Raw genomic sequence first — 15,229 nt, 5'->3', positions numbered from 1 at the left:
GATAAAAAGTGATGATCAAAGTTTGCTTCTGATAGATGATCTAAGGTGCCGTACTACAGCTGCAAAAAGCATTCTCTATCATTGATGGTGGCTTTATCAGATGACTTCACATAACTGTTTTTGTTATTACAAGGGAAAATGGTGTATAGTATTGGGAAGTGAAGGCACTATAAATCACCCCCAAATGCACAAATAAAAGTTTAAAAAAGTTCTAGTTCCTACTATGCTCTGAAGCCATCAGCAATCCTTAAATCAACTAAAATTATGAATGACATCAAGGTACACAATTCTGTACTCTGTAGGATACTTACTTAATACGTGATATTTGTGAATGTCCTGCAGATCTCATCACAATACTTACATCTGTAAATGGCTTTGGTGCTGCAAAGGTATTAAGAGATTCAGATGATTAATTTTACATTGCTTTACAACAAAATATTAATACTACATATAAGCTATATATAAGTACTCTATGTTTACTACAATTCTAGAAGCTACTGTAAGTAATAATCACATGTCATAGCAATTTGTAGGCTAATGATAAACTACTATTATTTAAATAATCAGAAGTCTGAATTTTGGAAACTGAGGAAGTGTTGCTCAAAGTTTTATATATTTTAATTGAAAACAAAAAAAGTTTAAATAAAGAGTTTTATTTCACTAAGTTACCAAAACAAAATATCCAAACAATTCACTGCTAGAAGCTTGGATAAATCAAGAATTTATGGACTCATCATCAAATTTTAATTTAGCTTCTTATTCTTTCATATTTTTTCATTTTCAATCTTTTTTTTACTCTAATGGAAATACTGCTTATTCCTTTTTAATATTAAACAAACAAGAAACAGAAGAGGCATGGATCACACACACGTAGCCTACATAATCTTCCTTTTAATTGTAGCTTTCTTTCTTTCCTTTACACTCGCATTCCCTAATGTCTAAAGGAGTAGAAAATACTCATAGATACTGCCATGTGTAGGTATACTGCCAAGTATAACAATTCCAAAGTGTTTGTACTAATGACTTTATACAGGTATAGTGAAATGCACAAGGAACAACTACAAACAAAATTAACACTGATTTGTCCAAATGAATAAAAAAAGACATACCGTGTTCAGTTAATACCACTAATGAAATAGGAAAAATCAATCAAGCTCTAAACCCAAAGAAATTAAGTTAAAATGAAAAAATGCATTTTAATAAAGTATAATTATTAAGTAGAGAGCAGTAACTCTTACATATTTCCAAGGTAATCTATTATAGTGCCCTAAAAGTCTTATAAATAGCAATACAGAAATTAATAAAGTTACTCTATCACCACAAAGAGCAGTATTTCATGTCTGAATTGTGTCCAGGCACTTAAAATCCAGATCATTGCTTTATATAACACTACCCTGGCTCTAAGTTTTTCCATCTATGAAATATGCCTACCAAAATTAGATGCACTGTGAATGTAATCTTTTATCTGAAAAAATGTGAATTAAAAAATTTCGTATCTTCAATATTCTACATCAAATTGTATTTTAGTATCATATTTTATAGTCTATCAAATTATTTTATGAATTCCCCTCATCATCCATTCAAGATTTGTATTTAATAGTGAGTATACGATAAACTATATTCTTACAATGGAGGAGGGAGAGTAGTGCTAAAGCCAGTTTTGTGATTTATTTAGTGTAAGCAATTCCCAGTGAGCAGCCCCCTCTACAATGTTGATCAGCAACTATCCTTCAACTTAATGTCTTAGAATCACTTTAGGATCATGAGAGGTTAGCTGACATGCGCAGCTTCACTCAGCCTTCGGTGTCAGAGATAGGACTTAAACCAAATCTCAATGACTCCAAGACCAGCTCTTTGTCCCTATGCCGTGCAGACTCTCATTATAATTATATCACTATTTTAGTTTTTTTCATTGAGAGTTTTAAAGTAGGCCATGAAACCTAGTGTTTTGTTACTAAACTTTTGTACAGTAGCCAATAGCCATTTAGGAGACAAATAAAATGACTGAACAAATGATGCAAGGCACAAAATAAATTAGTCCAAATCTAAGAGGAATGTGTTTCAAGAAATATTCTAATTTTTTAACTAAAATTCTAAAACTACATCATTGGTACTATATTTCTTTGTATTATCAATTCTTAGCATTAGGCCAGAAATCACCTCTTTTAAAAAATAAAAAAAACTTCTGCGAGTGTGTGCTCAGGCCCTATGACAGCACACACATGGAAACACTATTAAAAATGAATACCACGACAGGTGAGGCAAACTCAGAAACAGATCATGGGATCACAGATCTGGAGTCAGAAGAGACCTTAGAAGACATGGAGCTGAACATCCCCACTATGGAGGAGGCCGATTCTGATTCATACTTTGTTAGTTTTAGGTTCAAAGCTGGGACAAAATGAGGCACTTGTAGGTCACTGAACAACTAACAAAAGCAAGTTTGATCAGCCCCAACACAGCTGGTCAGGAGGGCAGCTACCAAGGTTGGTGGGCCCCGATCCCACTGGAGCAGGCCTTGCCATTACACTCTGAGGGGACCAGGAAGCCAACAGCCCAACCCATTTTCTGGCAGGGGAGGAAGGGCTGGCTGGTAGATACAGATCCGATTACGTCTCTCATTTTACAGACGAAGAGACTGAAGGCCAGAGAGTTTAAGTGATTTCCCCAAGGTCAAACAGGCATATTCCAAAAGCAGCATTTGCCAGATTCTCCGACCTAAGATTGTTTTCCCCTATATTGTACATCATAAAAGTTGTCATTTTTCCATTACACAATTTCCAGGCTTGTAAAATCTATTTAATACGTAACATGCCTACATTATAGGAGGGTGACAAGCTAGCCAGGAGAGAAGGCTGAAGTCCTAGAGCTCACGTGGGAGGACAAAGGTATGAGCCCAATTGAAAGACAAGCCATATGCCTAGTGCTTGACGAGTGTGAATCCCTGAAAATTAGGGAGGCATATTCATGCATCAACATTACTGAGGGTAAGGAGGGTGACTGTAAGAGGGAAGAGGCTCAAAGTGTTGAGAAGCTATAACCGATTAGAAGAGGGAGGGAATCGATATCCTAGAATGAATCGTTGTCTCCTATACTGGTTCTCTCTATGGTGGCAAAGTTTCTCGTTAAAAGCTGTGTTGCTGGACAAAACTGTTTTTTAAAAGAAGTATTCAAGTATGCCTAATCGCTGTTAAAAAAAAACAAAACATTGCATGGACGGAAAAATGCATTCCAAGAATCAACCAGGGCTTTCAAAAACTCATTTCCTTGGTCACAATGGCAGAGGACTGGCATTTAATTTTGTATCCATCTGTCAAAACGCAACAATTAGATGATGAGTTTCTTGAGGGCGGAGTTATTATAATAGAATCTCAGAATTTTAGAACTGGAAGGTATCTTAAAGATCACCAGGTCCAACTCTCTCACCTTAGAGATGTGGAAATTTCCACCTAATGAGGTGATGTGAATGGTCCAAACCAAATAAGTTATGGTAGAGTTAGAACAGAAACTTGGGTCTCTTGACTCTCAGGGTCTAGTAATTTTATCATCATTGCCTGTAGCCTCCAAACTTGTTTTTATCCCCTGTAACACCGAGTACTGTCGTATAACTGATGCTTGCTAAATATCTGTTGAATGAATTAATCTCCAGATATACAAAGGACAGCTTCCCTGCACTTGCCACTGTGGGGAGCAGAGCTGGGAGACATACATTCTCCAGATGCCTTCCATTTCCTATTCATACATATAGGTAGTTCCCAAGTCAAGTTCATAAAACATTTCTACTAACTATATAGTACATATGCATACACAAACAGATATATGCAGAACCAACAAATAGGTATTATGTGGCCTGATTAGTAATGTATTTATAGCTCATTTTTTTCTTTTGTATTGCCACAATTCCACTGCATTGAATATTAGTTTTTAACACAAATTTTCTAATGATTATATAGAAACTCAATTTTTGAAAATAATTTTATTACAGCATCAGTTTGTAACAAAATTTTATTTTTAGCTTATCTCTTCATTTTAAAAGACAACAGATTTTAATGAAAAGCTCTGAAGCAAAAGCAACAAACCTGAATCCATGGTGACTGACTTGGGAGGTTTAATGGGATAAAATACAAAGGGAAATATAGCTCCTTGAATTTGATTTTGTATCTAATGAAAAAGAAAAGATAGGTTAACACTGTGCTGTGTCAGCTATACAAGTTACCTAAAATCTCAGACTTTTATAGATGGAAAAGACCTCGAAAATCTTTAGTGTAACCTCCCTTTTTTTAGCTAAGAATATAGAGCACAGAGAAGTTCAATAAATTATTTAACCAAAATCACACTGTAACTCAGAGACAGAAATAAGATGAGTCAAATTATTTTGTCTTCTTACTCTAGAATTTCCTCCTATGAAGGTGATTCTCTCTCTCTAAGAAAAATATGTATCACTTAAAGATTTTCCTCTTTTTTTCCTTCTCAACCCACATCTTTCATCTAACTTGTATTAATAACTAATAACTCTACCAAAGAGTAAGAAGGTACAGGTTAGTGTTCAAACAAACCAATCAGAGTTAATTTTATTATATATAAGAAAGATTGGTAAGATGTGTTTATGGGATATTAAGGTGAATTATAAAAAGCTTGAGGTATTCCCACGGTTATCCTAAAATTAATAATGGGCAATATTTCTAGTTATTCCTATTTCTTTGTACCTGATATTTGGCAGAGGAAGGGGAGAGGTTGGTATTCTTCATGAACATTTACCTGTATCCTATAAATTTGGACTCTGAAAGATGTCTGATGTGTAGATGTGCTATATTCTAATTTTACTGCTGGCAGGTAATTTCTTCGTACAGGTATTACATGTGGTTGTAGAATTTTCATGTTACTACCACTAGGTGTTAAATAAACCTGAAACACATAAAAGTCTTTTTTATTTTTTACTCAAAAGCTATACCACAACAGTAATATTTATACACAACAATAACAAAATATAAAATAGCTAATACATAAATAGAATAAACATCTGAGTTGGGTTTGTATGTTACATTATATACATAATTTTAAACATAGCATCACTCTCCAAGTTACTATTAGTACCAACACTACAAAATTCAAACTGATTTTTATACATTCTACTTATAAAGTTTGTAACTTCTATTTACTCAATCTGAAAATTACTAAGATCTAATGAGCAGGTATTCAGGGAAGAAAAAATTGATTAAATTAAAAATCAATGGAAATATTTATTTCAATATATAAACTGGACATTTTGATAACAATACCCAAATTTTAAAATTATTTTACCTATTTATCATTGATTTAGATGACCTCTCAGTCCATAAAATGCTTTAACTCAATATATGATTTAAAAAACCTAGTTTAATTCAATATTTTAAAATAGTACCGAAACATTAGATTCCAACTCTATAATCTTATCTTCTGAAGGCGAAATCTCAATGTATTCTTTAAATTCTCTCTCTAATTTTTCAGTTTGTTTGACACTCAATGGTCTCCATCTTGCTTTCTTCTTTGGTTTTGTCTCCCAAACTACATCCGAGCTAGTAGGAAAGTAAGACCACAGCAGTGATGACAAAATTAAAATCAACTTTCAGATACAGTATATTGCTATTTCATGACAAAAGTACATAACTTTCAGTAAAAATGCTTAATAATAAGCTCCTATCACAAGCTGACACAAAACAAATAGTGGTCTCTTTTATTTTAACCAACAGATCTAAATACCCTAGCGTAAATAATCATATTCCTTCTAAAATGGTCCTTCTTTCCCTTCTTCTTTCCTTAGGTTTGCTCTCAACAAATTTTCACACTGATTTAATAAGTATCAGTATATGATGGAATCAAAGAGTGTAAAATGAAGCAAATTTTTTTTCTTTTCTTTCTCTCTCTCCCCATCTCCCTTCCCTTCCCTCCCTTGCTCATTTCAGAAATAGATGAGGTAATATATACTTTAACGTTTGGGTCTTTTTTTTTTTCTTCTCAACTGGTGGGGGAGGGAGGAATAAGGAGAAACTTCAGAACTGAAAATTAAATATAACTGAATTTTTAAAAATATTTTAAACTGTTAACATAGAGTTAAAGATTATGAAAAAACTTGCACTGGATATGAACTAGAGTTTTATAAGAGCCTTGCAATTTGCTAGATAGTTCATTATCTTTAAGTAAAGATAATTTGCACACCAATGTGATGGCAGGGAAAAAAAAGAATTTTTGATAAACAATACAAAAAATTCCATCTGAAGGACTATAGATTCCTTTTACTGTTATATCAAGAGCATATCTTAGGTCAAATATTACAGTGAAAAGTTAAAGCTATTTTTTATTATCGTTAAAATGAACCGTCAATGCAAATAATTTAACTCAATTAAATGCATAAGTGAAAAAAATCTATCTGGGTTTAGCAAAATATTATGTAAAACAGAATACAAGAAGCACCTAACTTAAACAAGGCACCAATGCACAAAAAAGTCTATTGAAGCTTCCACTTTAATTTTTAATGAAAATGGAGACGGGAAAGTTACAGAAACGAAAATTAAGGGATCAGTACAATTGCTAAACTCAATAATCTTAGAAATGAGCAATTACTGATTACTAAAGTGTCCACTGTACAAAGATTTAGTTTGACAATCATTTCTAATGGTTAAACACATTTATCTTTTTAAATATTATATATTTTTTATTGCTGTTAACTCGTGTCCAACTCTTTGTGACATTTTGGCAAAGATACTGGAGTGGTTTAGGTTATTTCATTCCCCACATCATTTTTTACAGATGAGAAAACTGAAGTAAATGGGGTTAAGTGATTTGCCCAGGGTCACACAGCTGGTAAGTGTCTGAGGCAAGATTTGAACTCACGAAGATAAAGTCTTCCTGACTCCAGCCCTGGCACTCTATGCCACTGTGCCATCTAGCTGTTCTATATTAAGGAATGGATATAAATAAAATAGACTTATGCAAAATATTATAATATACAATAATATCATTATTATAATTGTTATAACATATATATTAAATTTGTTTAAAATAACTATGAGAATTGGGGACTGTTATCATAGAAATCATTCTGTCAACTTTGTTATAACCCAATCTTAGCATCTCAAAAATTATATGAAATTTTCCAAAATATTTTCAGGCTAAAATTATCCAATTATCATTATGAATAAATATAAACTAAACAAACTAAAATCCTTTAAAATTTAAACAAAAATCCACATTTATACAAATACTGACTATTCACTTATTCAACTACAATGTAACGCTTATATACATACACACACACACACACACACACACACACACAAATATACCATGTCTAACCTTGTGATGCCAATATAGGCTACTTCTTGTTTTGTATAATTATTAACCAATGAAATTCCAACATCTTGCAATGACAGCACAATTTCTTGCTCTGCCAACTCTGCTTTTTCACTTTCATATGTCACTTTAAATACTTTGGGATCTTCAGTGAATAAAATAATGCGTTGCAAGCCTTCAAAGAATGAAACTAAATAAATGGTCTTTTTCCCACCCAAATTTATTGGTGTCATCATGTCCTATAACAAAGTAAAAAACAAAGAGAAAAATCAGCTTAGAAAAGCTTTACTATTCATTCACATTACTTGGGAAGTGACTAGCTGGACAGGATAGCAAGAAAAATAGTTCATAAATTCTATATTTTACAAATTACTACACAGGTATGAGACAACAAATTAATGTTCTACTTTTATGGACTATCACTTATATGTACTGATGTTACTCTTTTTTTCTGTAAGCAACTATAAGTGTACCCAATTGTAAGAAATTAAAATTATGAACTTATGAGGTGCTGTAGCCTAATTATTATTTATATGGAACTATAAGGTTTTCAATGTTCTTGACATACATGATTTCATTTGATCTTCTCAACAACCCTAAGAAATAAGTACTCTTATTATGCCCAGATTATACACAAGAAAACAAGATGAGGATCTATATAGAGATTTGCCCAGCATCACATGGATATTAAGCATCTGAGAAAGAAATTGTACTTGGGTCTTCCCAACTCGAAGTCCAGCACTCTATCCACCATACCACCTATGTACCTTATAAAACTTTTGGAGCCGAAATCAGTGCCACAAAATTATTAGCCTGCCACTGGGACCTTAGGTGCACAGAGACCTAGTTTTGGTTTACTCAAAAGAAGTGAGGCATCATTTGGACTGCCTCACTATAGCTGGAGTGGTGACTATCATACTACAGGCAACGCTCTTCAGAACAGACCAATAAATGCTTGTTGACTTGACTTTCAACTGGAAGTTGGATAACACCGACAACCTCATACCATGATCTTTAAAGTGTATGGTATTACTGTAGCTTTAGAATGGCAAAAAAATTCTTGCAAACACAAAACAAATACTTACCAGTTAAACTGAATTTTATTGAGGAATTTAATATGCTAAACTATTTTTCTCTATCACCAAAGAATACTCTGCTATGGTAATGGGAAAGTTGCAATATATGTAATACTGAATAAAGAAATTAGTTTAAATATTAACTGTTAAAATTAGGAGTTATTTTGAAGATCATCTAGTCCCTATATCATTCATAAAACAAAGTTCCTGATAGGCTATATGTTTTGCCTGTGACCACACAGAAAGGTAATAAAAGAATGAAGTCAAGAACCATGCTTTCTATAGGTTATCATAGTCCACTTTAAGCAGAAGTTCACGGTTAATAGAGCGGACATTGGAATGTCTAACAACAATATTTTATTGTATTTTTACATAAATCATAATTTTACTAGCTATTTCTGTCTGATAATGTTTACTTTTGGATTAAAAGCGATAATATGCTAATACCATAGGCTAAAATATGAATTCTCTCAGACAGATGTGATTTTAAATTATTTTCTCCAGGTAATCAAGAGAAGACTATCACTATATTAGAAGAAACTTCAATATGCAAATGTCCTGGAAAAAGTACATTCTCCCATACCTCTATTCAGAAAGAAATGAAAATAGAACTAAAGGAAATGCAATTTTTTAAAAATGTAAGTCAGCAGGCCTGGATGAAGCTTAATATTTTTCTGTCTTTCCTATTTTCTATTTTTCCTATTTTCTTTTGGTGTAACATTTATGAGAATTTGCAATTAAAAGGAGGAACTAAGTGGGTCTGGTGTGAACAGGTCATTTGCTTTCTTATCCTATTCTACTGGTTCTTAAATTTTTTTCAATCAACCATGAGGTACGGCAAAAGAGTACCTACACTCATTTGTTCTCCTTATCACCACAAAAAGAAATGATAAGATCATGCCATTGATAACCCTCAAATCAAATTTTTTTAAAAAAATAATTAAATATGATAACATTAATTTCAGAAACTGAAGTACAGTCTTGGTTGTCTATTACAAAAGATCAGCTCCACGACCACCTTAAGAACAAAACTCAGGGCATATTCAAGTATTTCTTCTTCAGATAATTTCTCCTAGGTCGCAGAAAATCTATCCAATAAGATAGATAACTTTCTATGTACTTTTAAAATGTACTTTTCCAAGAACAGTTTGCTCTATTCTGTAAATTAAGACAAAAAAAATAAGGCAGTGAAGAAAATAAAATCATCTGAGTTTAAGTTTTGATTTACTTCAAAATTTTTACTATTCTATGTTTTCAAGTATTCTATGCTACCTTCAACAATGACACTGTTCTAGACAACTGTACCCTTAGAAGAGGGGAGCCAAAGAGGATATCTCAATCAGTTACAACCGTAAACTCCAATCAAAATACATACATCTTTCTGTGTTACTTCACCGCGGCTTTTTCCACATTTCCAGGTGAGTTTTCTAGAGCCTATGGGATCAGTCCAAGTATACAAAACTGCTTTACCAGGTGGGAGCATGTCTTCCATTTCAGTGAGACAACTAAAATACACAATAAAAATAGTAGCTTACATAAGAATTTAAATAATTAAAATGCAAGTCAGCACCACCAACTCATTAGTTTACACTGTAAGATAAATCATACTGAGATATAAGGTTATCCTCACAGCAGGGAAAATGTTTGTAATGTTTACTGCAAGCAAGATGGCAAAGGAAATGCTTTAAGCACTGGAGCACACTTTCCAAATACCAGCATTCTGAACACTAATGAAGGAACAGAATCAATCATCAGTGATACTTACTTACCTGCACAGCATAATTTTTAATTTTATGAAAACTTTACTTAATAACACTTAGGCAGCAGAGGCAGCGAAATGAGAAGACACGGTCACTCAAAGAAATGCAATCTTAATATCAGGAATTTAGGTACTACAGAGGGGAAGATTATTAAGCACCTACTATGTGACAGAAAACGTAATGATCATCATTTTGTCAACAAGGCCAGTAAAAGGATGGTCATTTGGCCATTTCTCTTAGACCAAAGATCCCTAATGGGGGTGGGGTCACATTTACTTGGCATTCGAAGAAGAGGTATTCCCAATGAGTCGCAATCAGCTCAGATTGTTCAACACAATGAGAGGTGTGGGGTGTATTGAAATGAAGGTCTTGGGGTAAGTGACATAGATCACTAAAATCTTGGTTAAAGAGACCTGTCTTGATAACAGGGAGAATTAACTCCTCCCCCACCCCTCATCTATGCTAAGGACAAACACAATGAGCAGGAATACACCCATTAGCCTAAACTTGGAATTCCTTTTACTGTCTGATTATATTTTGGTGTGGGCAAATCTATAAGAGAGGTTTCCCGTCCTGGTTGGTTTCTGGATGAGAAAGTAGGAAAAGGGAAAAAACTTGGTCCTAATACAATAATAAGCTATTAAATATAGGAGAGGACTATTCATTTCTCATAGTACTGTGCTAAGCACTTCAAAAACATTATCTCATGTGATGCTCACACCATTGTATAGTTGAGGACAAAAGGCAAACGGCTCCGTGATCTCTCAAGGTCACACAGCTAGTTAAGTGTCTAAATTCAATTCGAACTCAGGTCTGACTCCCAAGTCCAGCGAGGAGGAACATACAGGTGCACCTAGCTACCTTTAGGGGTCATCATTTTACAGATTAATACTCTGAGCCTCAATTTACCCAACATCACAAAGGGAGTGAAAAAGCCAAGCTTTAAAGCCAGATTTTCTGACTCCAAATCCAGGACTCTACACATTGCATTCTGTTTCTTCCCTCCTTTGGCTTGGTGTCAGGATTGATGGGACAGATGAAAGAGAGAACCACAGCCAAATTCTATAATTACAAACAAATAAGACAAGTAAATGATCATGAAATTTGCAAATTATGCTGAACTTTTCTGGAGGACCAGAAAATATTTCAAAGTGACTCTGATAAAAAGGAAAGATGGTCCTACAAAAAGAGATAAATGTGCAAAGTAGTACAACTAACAACCAACAAATATAAATAAAGGACACTAAAATTCTGACTAGTCAGAAATGCAAGAAAAACAGAGGTAGGCTTAATAGCTGGCCACAATATTAATATTAATTTAAAAAACAATGCTCTCATTCAACTAAGTCTGGTGGCTCTCTACTACTTCCAAGATCAAATATAAAATGCTATGTTTGATTTTTAAAGCCCTTCATAGCAAAGAACTGGAGATTGAGGGGATGCCCATCAATTGAAGAATGGCTAAACAAGTTGTGGTATATGAACATAATGGAATCTATTGTGCTATAAGAAATTATGAGCAGGAGGATTTCAGAAAAACCTGAAAAGACTTGCATGAACTGATGCTGAGTGAAGTGAGCAGAACCAGGAGAACACAGTAACAGCAACATTGTGTGATGATCAACTATGACAGACTTAGCTCTTCTCAGCAATACAATGATCAAAGACAATTCCAAAACACTCATGATGGAAAATGCTATCCACATCCAGAGAAAGAACTATGGAGTCTGAATGCAGATTGAATCACACTATTTTCACTTATTTTTTTTGTTTTTTTCTTTCTCATGATTTTTCCTTTTGTTCTGATTCTTCTTTCACAACATGACTTAAGTGGAAATATGTCTGACATGACTGTACATTATAACCTGTATCTATGTCTTAGGGAGGAGGGAAGAGAGGGAGAAATATTTGAAACTCAAAATCTTTCTTTACATGTAATTGGAAAAAATAAAATTCTATTAAGTGGGGAAAAAATAAAGCCCTTCATACCTTCCCAGTTTTCTTACACCTTACTCTCCCCTCCACATTCTCATGAACAAGTGACAGTGGCCTCCTTGCAAAATACACTCTTTTCCCAACTTGATGCATTTTCACTGGTGACTATCCCCCATGTCTAGAATTTTCTCCATCTTCAATACTGTCTTCTGGCTTCCTATTGGTGTCAGCCAAAGTCCTACCTTCTGTCAGAAATCTTTCTCAGTCTTGATTAATTTTAGTCCTTTTCCTCTGAGATTATCTCCAATTTAACCTATATATCTTGTTTGTACAACACAGCTATTTGCAAGTTGTCTCCCCCCATCAGATTGTGACCTCCTTAAGAGCAGGGTTTGACTGTTTTTTTTTTCTTTAATCTTTACATCCTCAGGGCTGAGCAGTGTCTAGCACATAAGAGACAATAAACTTTTGTTGACTTCTCTCTGATCACTTCTCTGTGTTACCAAAGTGATTATTCCAAACTTTCTCTTTTCTCCTCTAGTCTTCTAAAGCAATTCCATTTCCATGGTCTTAGCTAAGGATCTCTCCTCATAATTCACCTATAAAATTAAAACATTTGCCACAAATTCCTTCTTTTCCTCTCATCTCACATTACCATGACCACATTACCCATTATCTTCTTGTCTCCAGTTTCTGACTAAGAGGTAGCACTTCTCCTTCTCAAGGCAAGCCAACATCATTTACCCTTGATCCAATCCCTATCTATCTTCCCTAGAAGATTACCTTCATATAATCCCCACTCTCTCTCCAATCTTCAGCCTCCTCCTGCTTATGGACTCCTTCCCTAATACCTACAAACATGTCTAAGTATACTCTATCATAAGAATGAAATAAAACAAAAACCCTTCATCTGTCCAATCTTTGATAGCTATCTTCCTTTATCTCTTCTCTCCTTCTTAATCTCTTTGAAAAAAGCATCTAAACATAATGACTGTTTCTTTTAGTGTTCTATACCCTCTGCAAACTGTTTTTCAACTTCATCATTCAAAAGAAACTATTATCTTGGAAATCAAGGGGATGCCCATCAATTAGGGAATGGCTAAAAAAGTTGTGGTATATGAATACAATGGAATACTATTGTGCTATAAGAAATGAGCAGACAGACTTCATAATAACCTGGAAAGACTTACATGATCTGATGTTCAGTGAGGGGAGCAGAACCAGGAGAACATTATACATGATTACAGACACATGGTATCTCTAATCACTAACTTTGATAGACTTGGCTCTTCTCAGCAATGCAAGGATCTAAGACAGCTCCAAAAGACTCATAATGGAAAAAGCTATCCACATCCAGAGAAAGAACTACGTATGGAGTCTAAATGCAGTTTGAGGCAAACAATCTGCTCTTTTTTTTTTCTTTTTTGATTTTGTTTCTTCTTCCTCATGGCTCATTTCATTGGTTATAATTCTTCTTTACAATTTGACTATTGTAAAAATAAGTTTAATGTAAAGATATATGTAGAACCTGTATTGGATTACAGGTTGTCTTGGAAGGGGAGGGAGCAGGAGAGGGAGGGGGAAAAAATTTGGAACTCAAACATTTGTGTAACTGAGTGTTGTAAACTAAAAATAAAAAATAAATTTAAAAAAGAAAAAAGAAAAAAAATAAACTATTCTCTCCTAAGTAATCAATGACTTCTCAACTGGCAGATCTAGCCAGCTTCTTCTCAGGGCTTGGCTTCTCTGTAGCACTTTACACAGCTAACCACATTCTTCTCTTGGAGGCTATCTCATTTGATCTGCTAAGAATTTTTCTATGCCTTTGGTCTATTACCCTTCTTCAGATACCTAGAGAATTGATCCTTCATTGCTTTTATGATTACGTCACCTAGCAGGGACTGGCTCTGTGTACACTTGCTCCAATACAGCTGGTTTTCTCATCCTTGTTTTCTTCATGCCATTATCACCTCTTCTGTGAGCATATCTTGAATTGTGATGTTAGAGTCAAAATGTTATCTCTGTCCTTTATGGTGGAAAGAGTCTGATACCAAAACCCCCCCCCCCAACTTTTCAAATTTTTTGTTCTCTTCCCATTTTCACCCTTATTTATATCTCTGGGATGACTGCTTAGATGGGACGTTCACCAAGATTTCTTTAAATTGGCTTTTCCTTCCACCGCGCAATTTCTACCATCCTTCTCTGAAAAATTTTACGAAAGGGAAAATGGCAGAGTAGGTCAGAAAATACCAGGGTCTCCAAATTCCACCCCCCCAAACAAGACAGAACACCTCAAAGGGAACTCAGAGCAAAAGTCTGGATAAAGCAGTTGTCTGCCTAAGAGAACTTGAGGGGACCTCAGGAAAGACTGGACCTCCAGGTATAGAGGTTTGGCTTCCCCTGAAGTGCAAACATCTCAAAGAAGGCTCTGCTGAATCAAAAAATAAGCATTGGGGGCAGCTGGATCACCTCAAGGACAGTGTGAGAGTGGGACAGCTGAACAGAGAAGACTAAAGGATCCTTTCTGTACTGTCAGGCCCAGCTGTGCTGAGCATACAGGGTGTAGAACTGCTGCAATGGGAGGGGAAGACTGAGCATACACCTCATAAGAAAAGCAGCAGAGGGGTGGGGAACCTGCTGGCTGTGCGTACTTGCAGGAGAGTGGAGGCCCTGGTTTTAGTTCCAGGGCAGAGGGGAGAATAGAAGTTTGCAGCCCTGGGAGAGCCTTTGCAAGACACTCTGGCTGGTGGCAGAAGGGTGGAGGGGATACAGCTAGCTGCGGCTTGGGGTGGGGAGGAGTGCCTGAGGATGGACCCCAGACAGGACTAGAACTTGATAACAATAACAAGCTGGTAAAAATAAAATAAAAGAAAAAAAAATGAGTATGTAAAGGAGAAAGCATCCAATCACAGATAGCTACTGTGGGAAAAGAAAAAATCTAGGTTCCTATTCAGAAGAAGATAACAAAGTTTAAAAAACTACTTCGACACAAAGAGAAATGTTAAATGGTCATAAGCCCAAAAAGATTCCTTGGAAGACCTTAAAACAGACTTCAAAAATTGAATAAGAGGGACTGAGGTAAAATTAGTGGAAAAATAAGAGACATATGACAAAATCAAGAAAGTTATG

The 15,229-nt window shown here is 34.8% G+C and overlaps 1 protein-coding gene across 1 annotated transcript in view; it reads right to left on the bottom strand.

Moving 5' to 3' along the window:
- The window catches only part of VPS13A (vacuolar protein sorting 13 homolog A), a 349,059-nt gene that overhangs the window by 62,827 nt on the left and 271,003 nt on the right, over window positions 1-15,229 (bottom strand). Inside the window, exons 53-58 of the mRNA XM_036739209.1 lie at window positions 9,781-9,910; window positions 7,333-7,568; window positions 5,402-5,555; window positions 4,759-4,905; window positions 4,080-4,161; window positions 312-381 (exon numbers count right to left, since the gene is read on the bottom strand). Of these exons, the coding sequence (XP_036595104.1) occupies window positions 312-381; window positions 4,080-4,161; window positions 4,759-4,905; window positions 5,402-5,555; window positions 7,333-7,568; window positions 9,781-9,910 (819 nt within the window). The remainder of the gene's footprint in view (window positions 1-311; window positions 382-4,079; window positions 4,162-4,758; window positions 4,906-5,401; window positions 5,556-7,332; window positions 7,569-9,780; window positions 9,911-15,229) is intronic.

This window comes from Trichosurus vulpecula, chromosome 9 (genome assembly GCF_011100635.1).
Source record: "Trichosurus vulpecula isolate mTriVul1 chromosome 9, mTriVul1.pri, whole genome shotgun sequence".
In the NCBI taxonomy this organism is placed as follows: Eukaryota; Metazoa; Chordata; class Mammalia; order Diprotodontia; family Phalangeridae; genus Trichosurus; species Trichosurus vulpecula.
This window is presented reverse-complemented; position numbering and strand designations above follow the sequence as displayed.